Below are 16113 nucleotides of genomic sequence, written 5' to 3' on the forward strand. Positions count from 1 at the left end.
ATTATCCCTGTAAAACCCAATTAAATACCTTAATTACATAATTATCAATGGGGAAATGAATGGAATTAGGGTTATAAAAAAGGGATTCACTTGCTTTTTCAGTGGGAAATCAAAACTAGACTTTTTTGTATGAAAATCAGCTGTTCTACAAACATTTTTAGTGTTTTAAAGTTTTTTTAAATAAGTGGCTCCAGCTGAGAACATACTGTAAGACGACTAAAAATCCCTGTTTAGAAGCTAAACCTGTGCATTTTTGCAGATCGTGGTTCGCTGGACACTTCAAATGGGGCGCTGACGATCACAGGACTGACTCCAGACGACAGCGGCAGCTACACAGTAGAGATCAACAACAAAGTCACCAGCAAGACTGAACTCCTGGTTATCTGTAAGTGGAGGAATTGTGTATGAAGTTTGTCTTAGTTTATCAAAATTGCCCTAAATTCAAAGGAAATGTCTTTTTGTTTTGTTTTCTATCAGCTCCTGTCTCTAAACCCACCCTCTCCTTATGGTGTGAACCTGAGATGACCTACTGTGTCCTCACCTGTAATGGTAACACCACAGGCGCTGAACTGGTCACCTACTGGTGGACGTCAGGTGATATAACATGGTCTTCAACCAAGGAGCACAATATAACAAAGGTACAAACAGGATAATGATGTTTGTGTGTCTGATCAGTAACAGATAAATCATGTTGCAAGAATAAACCAGAATCTAGTTTTTAAATTGATTCACATATTCAGGCATCAGTTGGTGACCAGCTTATTGTTGATAATCTGAACAAACTGTAAAAATACAAAGTGAGCTCCTCAAAAAATCTGTATGTTTGGTTTATGAACTTTCAGCTAATATTGTTTTTCTCCCAATTTCTAGGAAGACGATGAGCTGTGGTTCAGCTGTGCGTTTCAAAACCCAGTCAGCTTCATCAGCAGTGAAATAGTCTTCAACCCCTTCATGGAAAGTGAGTTATCACACCAACAAATATCTGCTTCAACACATTTAATGTATTAATGCATCTTACTGTTTTTCCTAAACATGACAATGTACAATGTAAACATTTACATGAACTGTGGAACCAGGAAATTTATATTTGAAGTCTATCATAACTGTGAATATTTGGCTGTGAACAGTTTTATAAATCTGGTTTAAGGAATAATGATGTGATGAGGGGTCATAAGGTATTTGTAAAGAGTTTTAAAGGGATATTTGTCCCCTAAATTAGAAATAGACTAGAATCAGTGATGAAAATTACCCGAGGCACTTGGGTAACACTTTAAGTCCCCCTATTTAGCATTAATAAAATGTATATGAACATTTATAAACAAACATTTAATAAATGTTCATAACACACGATAATGTAGTTGTAAGTATATATTAAAAGGATGGATTCACATTTCAAGTCTGTCTTAAAACAACAGTCAGGAGCCCAAATGAACATGTAAACCTGTTTTTCTTGCTGTAATTATTCCTCCTGTTCATACTGACCATTAGAAGATCCCTTCATAATGCACTTACAATGGAAGTGATGGAGGACAAAATCCACAGTCCTCCTTCAGTGCAAAAATGTATTTAAAAGTTTATCTGAAGCTAATATGAAGCTTCAGCGTCCAAATGAGTCAAATCAAGTAGATATCTTTCAATGTTACAGTCTTTTTAGTGCCAAAGTTCCTCTTTTTGTTACTATACTTCCACCACAGCTCAACAGGGAAACACTGTCTGAGGAAACGCAAAGAGGGAATTTTTAGCTAAAAAGACTGTAAATGTGTCAGATATCCACTTGATATGACTAACTCAGACTGCTGAAGCCTCATATAAGTTTCACATCAACTTTTAAATGACTGTGTGGACACACTGTGGATTTTGGCCTCCATCACTTACATTGAAAACACATTTGAAGGATCTTTTAATATCCAGTATGAACAGGAGGAATGATTACAGCGAGGAAAACCTCTTTCACTGTTCATATGGACACCTGACTGTTGTTTTAAGACACACTCGAAAAACTGTGAACCTGTCCTTTAAGTGTTTATTAATGTACAGTATTTGTCAGCAATTATAATTTCTCCTATGAAGACATATTTTATATTATTATAACTGTTTTACTAAATTGTCTTTATCTGATTACAGTTATGGATCCCACATGAGGAGTTACAATCATTGACAAACATTTAGATTTGCTAAAAAACAACATTATAGTGTGTTAAATGTTAAATACTGCTGTAAATGCTAAACAGGAGGCTTTAAGTAAAGTTTTACTGTTTGTTATTTTGAGTATTTCTATTTTATGTTACTTTATGCTCCACTACGTTTTAGAGGAAAATATTGTCCTTTGTACTTTACTTTTTACATAGTTTTTACTAAAACTAGAGCAGGACACACTTGATTAAAGAAAAAATACATTTCAGTAATTAAACAGAGAAATTTGCATTCACTTGTATTTAATTTATTTTATTTTGCAGAAGAACCACTCTACGGGAAAATAGGTGACAAAGCTGTTCTCACAGCAGACTCTGTAGTGAATCTCATCACCAGTATATTGTGGAAACATGGACCCAATATTGCCATGGAGTGGTATGGAGGCGAGACTACCGCCTACCGACACTTCAAAGGTACCACTTTAATCTAAATCAAGTTGTTTGGTAGCCAGAGATCAATGATTTTATACATTAGTTTGAAGTTTTTGATACATTTAGGTTGAGATTTTGGTTTAAATTAGTAGTCCAAATATTTTCTGTTGTAAATTAATTATATTTTAAGAAATTCGTTTACAGTATTTAATAGGTTTATCCCAGATTTTGGCTAAATGAATGGATTATATTATAAAAGAGGGGTTTTGATGTATTTTCTGCATGGATTGAGTTCTTTTTAAGAAGTATAAGACATTAAGTTTGACAAATACAATTACTGTAATGTAATCCTTGAATTTTCACCTTTAAATTAAAATATTAAGACCCATTAAAGGTGTACTGTTAAATAAGATATCACTTTCATATGTTTTGGTCAAAATAATCCCCAAATATCTGAATATGTTGCAATCTATAGATTAATTCATTCATTATCCCTGTGAAACCCAATTAAATACCTTAATTACATAATAATCAATGGGTAAATGAATAGAATTAGGGTTACTAGTGCAGTGCCTGTTCAAAATGTGCATGTTCAGAACAGGCTGATTTCTCAATACCAAGACAGAGTTGTTCCTGTCCCCTAAACCCCTCTCATACAGACTATCCGTAGATGCTACAGTTTACCGATGCTCCCTATGCCTCACACGCAGGCTGTCAGTAGTTGTTATAATTTACTCATGTTCCCTAAACGCCTCACATGCAGCCTATTGGTAGACGCTACAATTTACTGATGCTCCCTAAACACCTCAGATGCAGAATATCTGGAGACTGAAGTTGATCAGATGAACTGTAGTAATCATTCAAAACGTGCCTGAGACATCCTGCACTATGTCCTGAACATACATACAAAGTTCCCACGTGTGAGGGACAGGAATAGAACTTAACTCTCTAAACTTTCTCAATTCATTCTCTGGTAGTTCTTATCACTACTGATGTAATCCCACCTCGTTCACAGTAATGTTGCACAGGTCAATAGTCGAGCTCAAGTCTCTTAAACATTTTCAAGTCATTAACACCATGGATGTAATCCCACCTCCGACCACAATGTGGGTTGCAATAGCAGAGTGGCATGGAATGTACATGCAAAGTTTCATTCACAGTAATGTTACACAGTTCAATAGTAGAGCTTAAGGGTCCTATCTTATGCCTGGTGCAAAGCAGCACCAAACGCGACGCTTGTGTCTTTGCTAGTCGTCATTTTCCCGTCCAGTTCTGACGTTGTTTTAACAGCAAATGCACTTGTGCCCATCTGAGCGCCCATGGGCGTGTTGGTCCTAAAATAAGGTGTGGTCAGGTGCATTGACCAACAAAAACCTGGTCTGAAGTCAATGGTGCAGTGTTTCACTGTTATTTTAAGTGTTATCAGGATAGTAATATGCGCCTACAGGCGGGTGCACGATGTACACTCTGCTTGTTACACACATGGACGCGCAGCAGCGCATAAACATGCAAAAGATAACAAATAAAAGGATTACAATGTGAAAGATTATTATTGTGTACATCAACATATTTTAAAAAATACATGATACTGGCTAGTCAGAATATTTATCAGAATTAGCTAATCACAGTAATGAGGGATGAAATTGTCTAATTGTTTGACTAAATCGTGGCAATACATGGAGGTATTTAAACAGATCTGTCAGGTTGAAGGTGTCTGTCAAGACCCAGCAAACAGATATCAACAACGGATCAAACACAGATTGACTTTCCTGCTTCATCAATACATGATGACATGAGGAACACATGAGGAAATAAATGAGGTGAAAACAATGAAGGAAATAAATCTGGACAGCTTCTAGCTGCTGCCAGCAGCAGGATCAGAACCTTGGAGAGTTGATCAAGTCCTGATAACTGTGTATGATGATTTTTTACATGATTAAAATGATTTAATTTCTGAACAATATTTAACAAATATTCTTTAACATTTTTGAGATTACAGTGATCAGGTTTCCAAACTTTCAGCAGTTAAAACCCTGCTGATTTTATTTGTTACTCCATGACTGAACACGGTCACAGGAGGGTCCATGAGCAGCAGGGGTCAGTGTGCTCGTTATGAATTGTGCGCTTTCACTTCACGCACAAGCAGATTCGTTTCCTCTGCAGAGAAGCGCTCATTCTTACTATTTAGCAAATGCGCCATTATAATAGCAATCCGCCAAGCTGCAAGTGCACCAGGCTATTAAAGGGAATCGGAGATGACACTCTGATTGGTTTATTGCATGTTACACCCAAAACACATCCATGATTAATTAGGAGACTAAGTACAACCCTAAATGCACCTGTGCCATGTGCTTCAGACTGTGTGCTCTTAAATGTTTTCAAGTCATTATCACTACTGATGTAATGCCACCTCTGACCACAATGTGGTTTGCAATGGCAGAGTGGTGTTGTCCGCATTTCCGCTCGTTGACTCCATTGGCAGAAGAAGAAGCAAATCAACGTTATCAGCATTATTTATGAGGTATTTTTATATATTTCTTGCGAAGGACAATCCCACATACATACAGACAGACATACAGACAGACAGAGATTTCTTGCTTTATATATAGAGAAAAAAAGGGATTCGCTTGCTTTTTCTGTGGGAAATCAAAAAGACTTTTTATGTATTAAAATCAGCTGTTCTACAAACATTTTAGTGTTTTAAAGTGCATATTTCTCCAGCTGCCCACTCTTAAGTGATCAACACTGGAAATAAGTGGCTCTAGCTGACAACATGCTGTAAGACGACTAAAAATCTCTGTTTAGAAGCTAAACCTGTGCATTTTTGCAGCTCGTGGCTCGCTGGACACTTCAAATGGAGCGCTGACGATCACAGGACTGACTCCAGACGACAGCGGCAACTACACAGTAGAGATCAACAACAAAGTCACCAGCAAGACTGAACTCCTGGTTATCTGTAAGTGGAGGAATTGTGTGTGAAGTTTGTCTTAGTTTATCAAAACGCCCTAAATTCAAAGGAAATGTCTTTTTGTTTTGTTTTCTATCAGCTCCTGTCTCTAAACCCACCCTCTCCTTATGTTGTGAACCTGAGATGACCTACTGTGTCCTCACCTGTAATGGCAACACCACAGGCGCTGAACCAGTCACCTATAACTGGACATCAGATGACACAACGTTGTCTTCAACCAAGGAGCACAAAATAACAATGGTAAACACAGAATAATGATGTTTGTGTGTCTCATCAGTAACAGATAAATCATGTTGAAAGAATGAACCAGAATCTAGTTTTTAAATTGATTCACATATTCAGGCATCAGTTGGTGACCAGCTGAGGCAGAATCCAGGCTGTGCAGTTTAGGATATTTAGATAGTTTAGAATATTTCTGAAATTAGCTTTAACTATATTTGGTATATTAAATATGTTTTGCATTGTCCCTGGCAAATAAACAATATATAATTAAATAAACTGAACAGCAACATGAACAAACCTGCAGAAAATAAAGATTTCAGATCATGGAAAGGGCCAGACTTGTCTCTGTAAAGTCATAAAAAGTGACAACAAGAGCTGCATTTGGATACAAGGTTGGACATTTTTATTTTTATCCAATTAACAGGCAACTGTTGAGATGATCTAATATTTTATATAAATGTTGCAGTTTCACAAAGCATTCAAAGATATTTTGTTACAAGTTTAAACCTTCAGTGTTCAGACATTTCTAAAACTCTGAATATCTCCACATGTGTCATGGCAAATAGTAATAAAGCATCACATTAATTAATTTGTAAATTTATTCATTAATTCCTGTGTTTATTGTACAATTAGATATTAATAAATTAAATGATTTATTACTATTTTTGTGACACTTTTGGTCCTCTATACACCAGGTGTGGCTAATACAGTGTTTTTATATCTCTTTTGTTTCCCATACAATCTTGCATGTGATAAAAATGTGATATTAGAAAACTTGACAGGTTTCTCTGTTAATTACTTTTATCTATTTGTGATACAAAGAAAAAAATCAAAAGGATGTTCGAGATTGCCCAAATAAGGTTTTAGTATTCTACCAAATCATACTTGTATACTATAATTTATACTGGATAATTCAGTCTTGCAGATGTGCTAAATAGTGGATTACAGCATATATAGTGAAAAGCTGATGACTAAGTAGCAACATCACTGTGTTGTCTCTGATGTTATTGTTGGTAATCTGGACATACTTTAAAAAGACAAAGTGAGCTCCTTAAAAGATCTGTATGTTTGGATTATGAGCTTTCAGCTAATATTGTCTTTCTCTTAATTTCTAGAAAGACAAGGAGCCGTGGTTCAGCTGTGCATTGAAAAACCCAGTCAGCTTCAACAGCAGTGAAAAAGTCTTTAACCCCTTTATAAGTGAGTTATCACGCCAACAAATATCTGCTGTAACACATTTAATGTATTAATACATCTTAATGTTTAGGAAAAACATGACAATGTGGTCAATGCCCTCATAGGAGTTACAAAACATGTTCTAACAGGCATTAAATGACTAAATGATGAGAGTAAGAGCAACTGATTCTTTTTTCTTGAACCTTTCTTTTAACTTTGTAACATTTTAACAGAGAGGCCAGCAAGTCTTGTAGTTGTGCAAGAAACATCCACCCAGGACACAACATCCACTGGGCCTCCAGAAACCAGTAATGAAACTGGTAAGTGAAATGTTTTAATATCCAACAGGTTTGACGTCCAAAGCCAAGAGAGTTGGATTTCACCTGTTGAAAGCACCAATTATATTCCCCACAGTAACTGCATTTACGTTCTTTCTGTACTAGCTTTATCTCTGGGGAACACCCCCAACGCCTGGGAGTGATGTCCAAATAAGGAAATGTGTGTCATGAAGCAGGTGGATGTGACTCCCTGCGTTGAGACCTGCTGATACACTTAACAGGGGAGCAGAGGAGAGAGACTGAGATAGTGTTGTTACTGACTTCCGTGCTGGTATTTCACGTTTTTTTGTTTTTTTTCCCGAAATAATTTTAAAAAATATTTTCACAGAATAAATGTTCATAAAAAACCCACTATTTGTACTTTGCCAAATAAGGTATTTTTATTCGGGCACAACCCTAGTTGTTACATGTTGCTGCTGCTGCTGCTGCTGCTAATGATGATGATGTCAGCACTTGTGTTTTGTTTCTCCTTATAAAGTGTCTGTCTTTGCTTTCTATGGGCCTTACTATTCTTTATCTGCCCACCAGAGGTCCCCACAGTCACACACTTTGTGGATCTTGGTGTATTGTTTCTATGAACTGCTGCACTTTTTCCTTTGAAATCTGCTCTATGTGCACTTTTTAGTTTTCTAATAAAAACCTGATTCCACTTCCCTGTTTTAGACGTGACAATCACTGTGAATCATCATCATTATTATCTCCCTTATGTGGAGAGTTTAGTATGTGGATGGTTTTACAAAGCTAAATCCAAAACTACAAATAATCCATAGTTACTATCATTTCAAGTTTGGCTTCATGGCCAAAAAAGGCACATTTTCTACACATTTCACTACATGTGTAAAGTTTGCTCCTCTCCCTTTTAACTAGGCTCTGGTTGCCAACATTAACAGTGATGGACAATTTCAGTTAATCATTTAATCGTCAATTTACACAGTTTCAGAGTATTTTGTTCTTCACCAGGGCTTGACATCAAGGCTTGTCTGCTTTAACCAGGAAAAGTGGATTTTATAGGGCAAGTGGAAGAGAAATTTACTTGCCCCACTGGACAAGTTAAGTAAAAAAACAAACAAACAAACAAACAAAAACATGTCTTCATATTATGTGCAGTGTTCCCTGCTGAAAAAACAGCATAGACCAGCTTAAATTGGTTGCTGGTTTTAGCTGTTCTTAGCTGGTGTTAGGCTGGTTTAGTTGGTTTACCAGCCTGGACAAGCTGGTGAGGTGGGTCTTGCTGGTCTGTCAGCATAGTTGGTCAGCTTGGTATGGCTGGTCACCCAGTCAAGCTAAGCTGGTGTCTGCTGGTCAAGCTGATTGGCCAGCTGGCTGGCTGGACTGACCAGCAAAGCCCAGCTGGTAAGCTGGTTAAGCTGGTTAAGATCATTGGATCTTTTATGTATAAACTCATATATTGAGTTTTCCCCTCAAACCTATAACTGAGTGAATTCATAATGACCTATAGACCTGGTTTGTTCTGTTCTTTCTCTCAATAAAAGATTTTTAAATTAAATTAAAAATTTAAATTACATTTATTTATTATACTTTCAGTAAAATGTAATTAATAAATTAATTTAAATTAAATAAATAAATCAACAAATAACTAACAAAGTAAATGAATAAACAAATAAATTTAAATTAGCTAAATTAAGCAATCAATAATAAATTCATATAATCAAACAATTTAACAGTTTACAATAATTCAGGTGGCATATTCCATAGTTTATGTGCAGGAACTGTGGTTTAGATGGACCAATACAGTGGTAATGTTATTTAACAAGGCAATACACTGTGGCTGTGGCTCGGTGTGATGCATCATCAAAAAACAATACAATATATGAAACGCTACAGGGCTTTTAATTTGAAGCGAGGGCTTTTCATTTGAATCTGATACAGAAGTGGCATTTGGCCGACCAATTGTGTAACGCCATCACTCAGTCACGTGGCATTCGGTCGACCAATGGTGTAACTCGGGCCGGCCCCGCTGTTGCCAGGCAGATAATCATCTCTGTCTTTAGGACATGCGTAGTGCCATATCTAGTGACGACGGTTGGCGGGCTTCTACTTTATTCAACGACAGCAAATTCACGCCACTAACCGCCGACTGCTGCTGCGGTAAGTAACTTATACCTGCCTATAATGTGAAGTTCTTTTAAAACCGTCTTACACATACAATATCGATGTATTGTTTTTATAAAGAAGGTAAGATCACATGCAGTCTGATCTAGAGCTAGATATGACCCTCGAGGATTATGGCAATTTACAGTTTACTAACGTTAATTTGAACTCAGCTGTGTTCAGTGAATGTTTTAGCTAGCTAGTACAAATTAACCTAGCTGATAAACTATTGCACTCGATTTTATGCAGCCTCTCCCAAAATCAAAGGCAGTAATGTTATACCCCCTGTGAAACAGCAAGTTGTCTTTTTTTGTTGTATGGATTAAACAAATGAGATACAACATGTTAGCTAAATTTGTCAGATTTAGAGGTGCAGGGAGGGAGATTACCTTTGGCCAGAGCTAGGCTAACTGTCTTCCCTGGTTTCTAGTCTTTATTCTAAGCTAAGCTAACCAGCTGTTGGCTCCAGCAATACAATTACCGTACAGACATGAGAGTGGTATTATATTGATCCTCTCAACTAACTGCTGAATAAGCATATTCCCCCAAATGTCAAACTATTCCCTTTATTGTGTTATTAAATGAATTTGAAGGACACAAACAAAAAAAAATTAAAAAGTAATTTTCTGATCAAGTTCAAATTTGAATGTAAGTTCCAATTTACAGTTTTGGACCTGGGTACCATAGTTTATATTCTAGACTAGGTAAACTAATCTGCATAATGAATGACTATACATACTGTACAAGCGTGCACCATAGTTTTGCCATACCATTATATTTAAAATATGTGTCTCTCTGTTAGTTTCTGCGGGCCCACTGGCAGTCAGACCCCTGCTGTGCCTTTTATGGAGTGGAAGGCACCACCTGCCCCATATTACCTCAGCCAGATAGAAGACTTTTGTCCCCATCCTCTTGGAAGGAGCCACTCTGCACCGCCATGGCACCAGGACAGTCTGATACAGAGAATGTATCTTTACAACAGGTCTATATTTTTGTGTTTTATTGTTGTATGGAGGCAGAATAATTAAATTAACAATTGTGAAATGCTACTTTTTATGATTGATATATGATCATATCTCTAGCAAAATTATTTCTATCAGGTTTACATACTTACACTGTGTGTTTCATCACAAAAGTGATGTAGACAAACTACAGGAAGAACTGAATTAGATATCTGCGATGCATATCCAGTCTAGCTGTTAAATGTATCTTAAATTTATTTTTGACTTGTACAATCAACGTTGTCGGTATCTTGAAAGACAATTTCTACTAGTAAGAATGTTATTGTGGATCTCTTTAATTATCATTCTGACTAGTGAGAATACAGGTTTAACGAGGAAAAACACTATTATGGATATCTAAAATGTAATTACAGATAGGAGTTTGGTTCGATTAAATGTTAACGACTTGCCATAACAGACTATAGTATAACACCTCCTGCGGGTCACTAAATGTGACAGAATATAGTGTCATGACCCGGCTCTTAGGCCATGACAAATAAAGGGAAATACCAACGGATGAACCCACAATTAATCATGTTTATCTGTAACGCCTCCTCTATTTCCTGGTGACATTTACTTTCACTTTTACTTTGACATTGTGACGCAGATTCTTTTCTCCATCTTAAGGTAATGTAACCGACACTTTCCAGTGTTTTACACTTTAATGGCTCTTTGTTCATGTTGTTAGTGTTAACTACTGTTAGATTAGCTCCTCTACAAACAGCAGAAATCTGTCGTTTCGTTAAAGGTGTCGTTTGGATTTAAAAGTGAACTCACAACTAACGACGAGGCTGAAGTTGGCATCCGATTCACAGCCTCCCATTGGAATTTCCCAATCCACCTTAAAATTGGTATAACGCCTGTAGATGGCGTTGTTCGGTCATTTTCGAGCTAATTCATGAGGTGAATAAATAACAAATAGTGGGGAAATGAAATGAGGATGATTAGTAGACCGAAATTGTCCTAAATTTTGATCATTTTAACTGTAGCATATTTTTCTTTTTGCCCTTACTATTAGTAAACTGCTTTTCAGTCTAGTTATTGCTATCTCTGCCTATTTGCTGTGGGCTGCTTAGTTTTAAAAAGTCAAAACAAACTAATACTCCAGTATGACAAGAAATGTCAAAGGGTATCATAATCCTAAGTTTTATTCATGTTGACTGTAATACTTTTTTTTAATGATCTCAAACCCTTTACTCTATTTGAGAAAATGCAAAAAAGGGCGATTTCACTGCTTTTTTTTCCCATCCAGACCACATTCTTAGATCAGAAACCACTATACTTAGACCTGTCAAACCTGGACTGAATTATCACAGAGACTCCAGAGAATCAATAAAACACAGTTTCTGATTTGTGAAACCTTCATTCTATTTTTGAATGCAAAAATGGCAATTTCACTGGTTTTCTTTAATCCAGACCACATTAGACCAGGTCCACATCAGAAACCACTGTACTTAGACCTGTCAAACCTGGACTAGATTATCATGGAGAACCCAGAGAATCAATAAAACACAGTTTCTGATTCGTGAAACCTTTACTCTTTTTGTGAAAATGCAAAAAACAGCGATTTCACTCCTTTTTTGGCATCCAGACCACATGAGACCAGGTCCAGATCTCACTGCTTCTGGCAATGTTAGTCTCCTCACTTTTGCCAAAGCCTGTGCTGTGGCCTGTGTTAGAAGTACCATAATTCAGCCATTAGTGTTCTTGCTCTTCATATATATGTATATGTATATGTATATGTGTATATATATATATATATATATATATATATATATATATATATATATATATATATATGTATATATATGTATATGTATATATGTATATATGTGTGTGTGTGTGTGTGTGTGTGTGTATGTATGTGTATATGTATATATATGTATATGTGTATATATGTGTATATATATATGTGTGTGTGTGTGTATATATGTATATGTATGTATATGTGTATGTGTGTATGTGTGTGTATATATGTGTATATATGTATATATATATGTATGTATGTATATATATATATATATATATATATATATATATATATGTGTGTGTGTATATATATGTGTGTATATATATATGTGTGTGTATATATATATATATATATATGTATATATGTATATGTGTATATATATATGTATATATACATATTTGGACATTTTTATAAAGAGCTTTCTTTCAATACTTTGTTACAGTTATCAATATTTGATTGACTGTCCACTAACATTTTCCATCATTTCAGACCCTGCTTTTCTCCTCCTGCCCACCAGTTGTCCTTATTGTGTTCCTACTTTTTTCATTCACCTGACCTTGCACCCGCCTGCAGTCATGATCCTCATTACCTCATTATCCAAAGAGTTTATACTGTAGACCTGCACAGTACCCTAGTCATTTGCCACAGTGTGTATCATGTCTTCTAGTCATAGCGTTGCAACCCTTTTGTTTTGCCTTAGTCTATACTAGTTTTTTTTTTTTTTGCTTTTTCCTGCCTGCCTTAACTTAACTGCCTTATTTTTATTGCTTTGTGAAGCACTTTGTAACATTTGTTTTTAAAGTTCTGTATAAACAAATAAATAAATTATTATTATTAACCTTTTACCTGTTTAACCTGTTGGTGTCCTGTGTTGTGCCTGGTGACAAAGTAAATTCTTTTCATAATGATCCTGCTTTTTGCGTCTGTGAGTGTGCCTTTGGGTCAAAAGTAGTATTTCCCAGTTTCCCATTCTCTTACCGTCACTATTGCTTGAAAGTACTTCTACAACTTTTGATTGCATTCCTAATATAACTAATACTATTACTAATGTTTCAAGTACCTATGGAGCCCTTTAACTACTGCTAAAACCTCTATATGTAACTCAATCTTTGTTTCTTCCTGATATCCTCTTGCTCCTTTCCATACCAACTGTCGTTTGAATGTCCTGCTTTTGTCTCAGTTTCCTTCAGTCTTACTGTCTGGCCCATTTACATTCTGTACATTTCTGTCTATCTAACTTACTTTTTTCCTTCCTTCTTTCTATCTCCTCTCTTCCATATTCCTGCGTTTCTCATGATCATATGCATAGCTTCCACCATGTTGTGGTGGAAAACTGCCTTCCCATGACGAATGTGCCAGTGAGAGTGCAAAGATAGCATTATGCCAATAAGAGACAGTTCCCAGGAAGTTAGCAAGAAGGCTAATATGTGATATAGCAATTTGGTTTTCTGTGTGAAATGATTAAAGGCCGTTGGGTCCATTTTTAGTGTGAGAAAAAGGTGGAAGATGCTGAGACAGTAATTTTTAAGATAAGCCACGCTTGTATTATCACCAAAGCGGCAAGGTCACTTATGAATCTCAGAAATAATGACCAGATGGTTGAATATAATTAAAATGAGGTAGAGACTAGAAACTAAGCTCCACGATAGGAGGAGTTATGAAAAGTATATAATATGAGGTTTTATGATTGTAGGAGCCATGAATGGATTAATTTCAAGTTTGAACGAATTGCAAAGTAGTAATTCTTTTGTTTTATATTTTGGGTTATTTTGGTTTGTTTGTTATTGCACGATCACGGGGATTGATAATCAGGTCACATGGATATGGGCGGTGGTATCCTATAGTTAATTTAAGCACCTGTTCACCTGCATGCCAGCTGGTAAGAGACAGAGGGTGAGTGGGTCGTCGTATTTTTTGTTGACCGCTGTTTTACACCTGAACGCAGTTTTACACCTGATCGCTGTGATTATTTTGAGTAGCCTATATTTTGTGCAAGTTATAATAAGTTGATCACTTTCATTAATAAAAGTTATTAAACCTACAGTTTTGATCTCAGCGAATCTTTTTGGTAGCGTGTCGGACAAACGGCAAACAAGGCCCAACCTCAGCCTCTCAGCGACTTTTACGTTGTTGCCAGTAGTCGCTACATTTTTGTCAACAAAAAACGGCATTAAAAGAAACATCAGCGGATGGCGCATGGGCTCAAGGATCGATTGGAACGAGATTAAACTAAGCGATCATCAGGGGTAAATGACTGAAGAAGGCACCGGCTGTCAACTATCACAACTTCAGGAGCCGCAGTCAAAGCCAACCACAGAAGCCAGGTAGGCTTACCGGTGTTTGTATGCATTAAGCTGTGTATTAATGGAAGGAATGCGGCTTGCATATTCACTGCTGTGTCCGCTGGGGACGACTGGCTGATTGATTACCGGTGCTGAATTATCTCCGTGATGCAAAAATAAGGAATCTCCGCTTGGTCTCTTTGAAGTTGCCGCTGCGCTGTTGATGTGGAAATGTGATGTTTGCTGGATGAATTGCCTTTCGGTCTGTGGATGTGTCCTTAAATGCACAAATAATGTATTGAAAAAGTCATCGAAAAGGAACTCAAAAGAGGAAAAATGAGTCAAATAAATGCTGGTGTTGCAAGTTCTCAAATGGAGTGTGGGAAAAGAAAAGTTCAACTCACCGCAAAGGCGTTGGTGAATAAAATTGAAAAGCTTCAACGGGAACGCAAAATGACTGAATAAAATTAAAGGGCTCATACCACAAATGAAATCATTCATGAAAAAAAGGGAAAACGTCTCTCATGTACAACCCCTTTTAGAGAGTTTAATTCAACTTTGTGAAAATGCCAACATGTCACATAATATGTTGATTCCTTTACTCCCAGAGGATGAACAGAGGAAACAAAATGAATGGTTTTCCAGCATTGTGAAATACAGCAACACATTTAAAGGGCATGTTGAACAATGGTTGAATGAACCAGAGGAACTGCTCCACAATGACAGTTGTGTTCAATCTGATCCTGTTGGAATCAATGAAGATGTGTCTTTTCTTCAAATAGCCGATGAACCTCAAGTAATAATGCAGGCTGCATCCATAATCATGACAGATGATATACAAGATGATGTAAAGCCAAGTGACAGTGTGTCAAATGTGGGAAGCAGAGTGTCCAGATCACAAAACTCTGCAACAGGAAGAAAGTCTGCTGCTTCTAGTATTTCATCTGCGGACTTAGCAGCTTTAAAGATAAGACAAAAATTATTAAAGGACAAACACGAACTGGAAGAAGAGGAGGAACGGCTACGTAAAAGGAAGGAGCAGCTTCAACTGGATGAGGAAATTGCTACACACATGGCTAAGCTAAATGTGTTCAGATCTCAGAGCATCCTAAGTGGGAAAACCTCTATAACAAAGCAATCAGATGGGATGAATTCTTATTTGGAAAAAAGACAAGGAAAAACACAAACCCTCAGTGCTAAGGCAAATCCATTTATTCCACAAATGTCACAAAAGGAAATCAAATGTGATCACCTGGATACAGGAGCAAGGCCTGAGGAGAAAAATCCATCTCAGTTCTTTCATTTGAAGCCTATGTCTGTAGGGTGCCATGAACTCCAGCAACATTCAGTGTATCGTGATGCTCAAGCAACTACACAAATGCAATATGGAAATGTGTCATATGCAAATATGGGTCCAGAAAATGAAGACCAAAACAACATACTTGGTATTATGAGGAAGCAAAATGAAATCACTACACTGTTGATACAGCAGCAATGTCTTTCATCTTTGCCCAAGCGAGATATACCAACTTTTGATGGTGATCCATTAAAATATCATGCATTCATGAAGGCTTTTGAGGATGGTGTGGAAAGGAACACTGCGAGCCACAGTGACCGACTCTATTTCCTGGAGCAGTACACTAAGGGTCATCCAAAAGAGCTTGTTAGAAGCTGCCAGCACATTGATCCAGAGAGGGGAT

At 36.8% G+C, this 16113-nt stretch overlaps 1 protein-coding gene across 1 annotated transcript in view; it reads left to right on the forward strand.

The window, feature by feature from the left end:
* Positions 1-16113, forward strand: part of LOC137176731 (titin-like) — a 45854-nt gene that overhangs the window by 4102 nt on the left and 25639 nt on the right. The window contains exons 5-7 of the mRNA XM_067582612.1: positions 260-385; positions 478-638; positions 871-958. Coding sequence (XP_067438713.1) covers positions 260-385; positions 478-638; positions 871-958 — 375 coding nt within the window. The remainder of the gene's footprint in view (positions 1-259; positions 386-477; positions 639-870; positions 959-16113) is intronic.

The sequence above is a fragment of the Thunnus thynnus genome, chromosome 24 (assembly GCF_963924715.1).
Source record: "Thunnus thynnus chromosome 24, fThuThy2.1, whole genome shotgun sequence".
NCBI classification, from domain to species: Eukaryota; Metazoa; Chordata; class Actinopteri; order Scombriformes; family Scombridae; genus Thunnus; species Thunnus thynnus.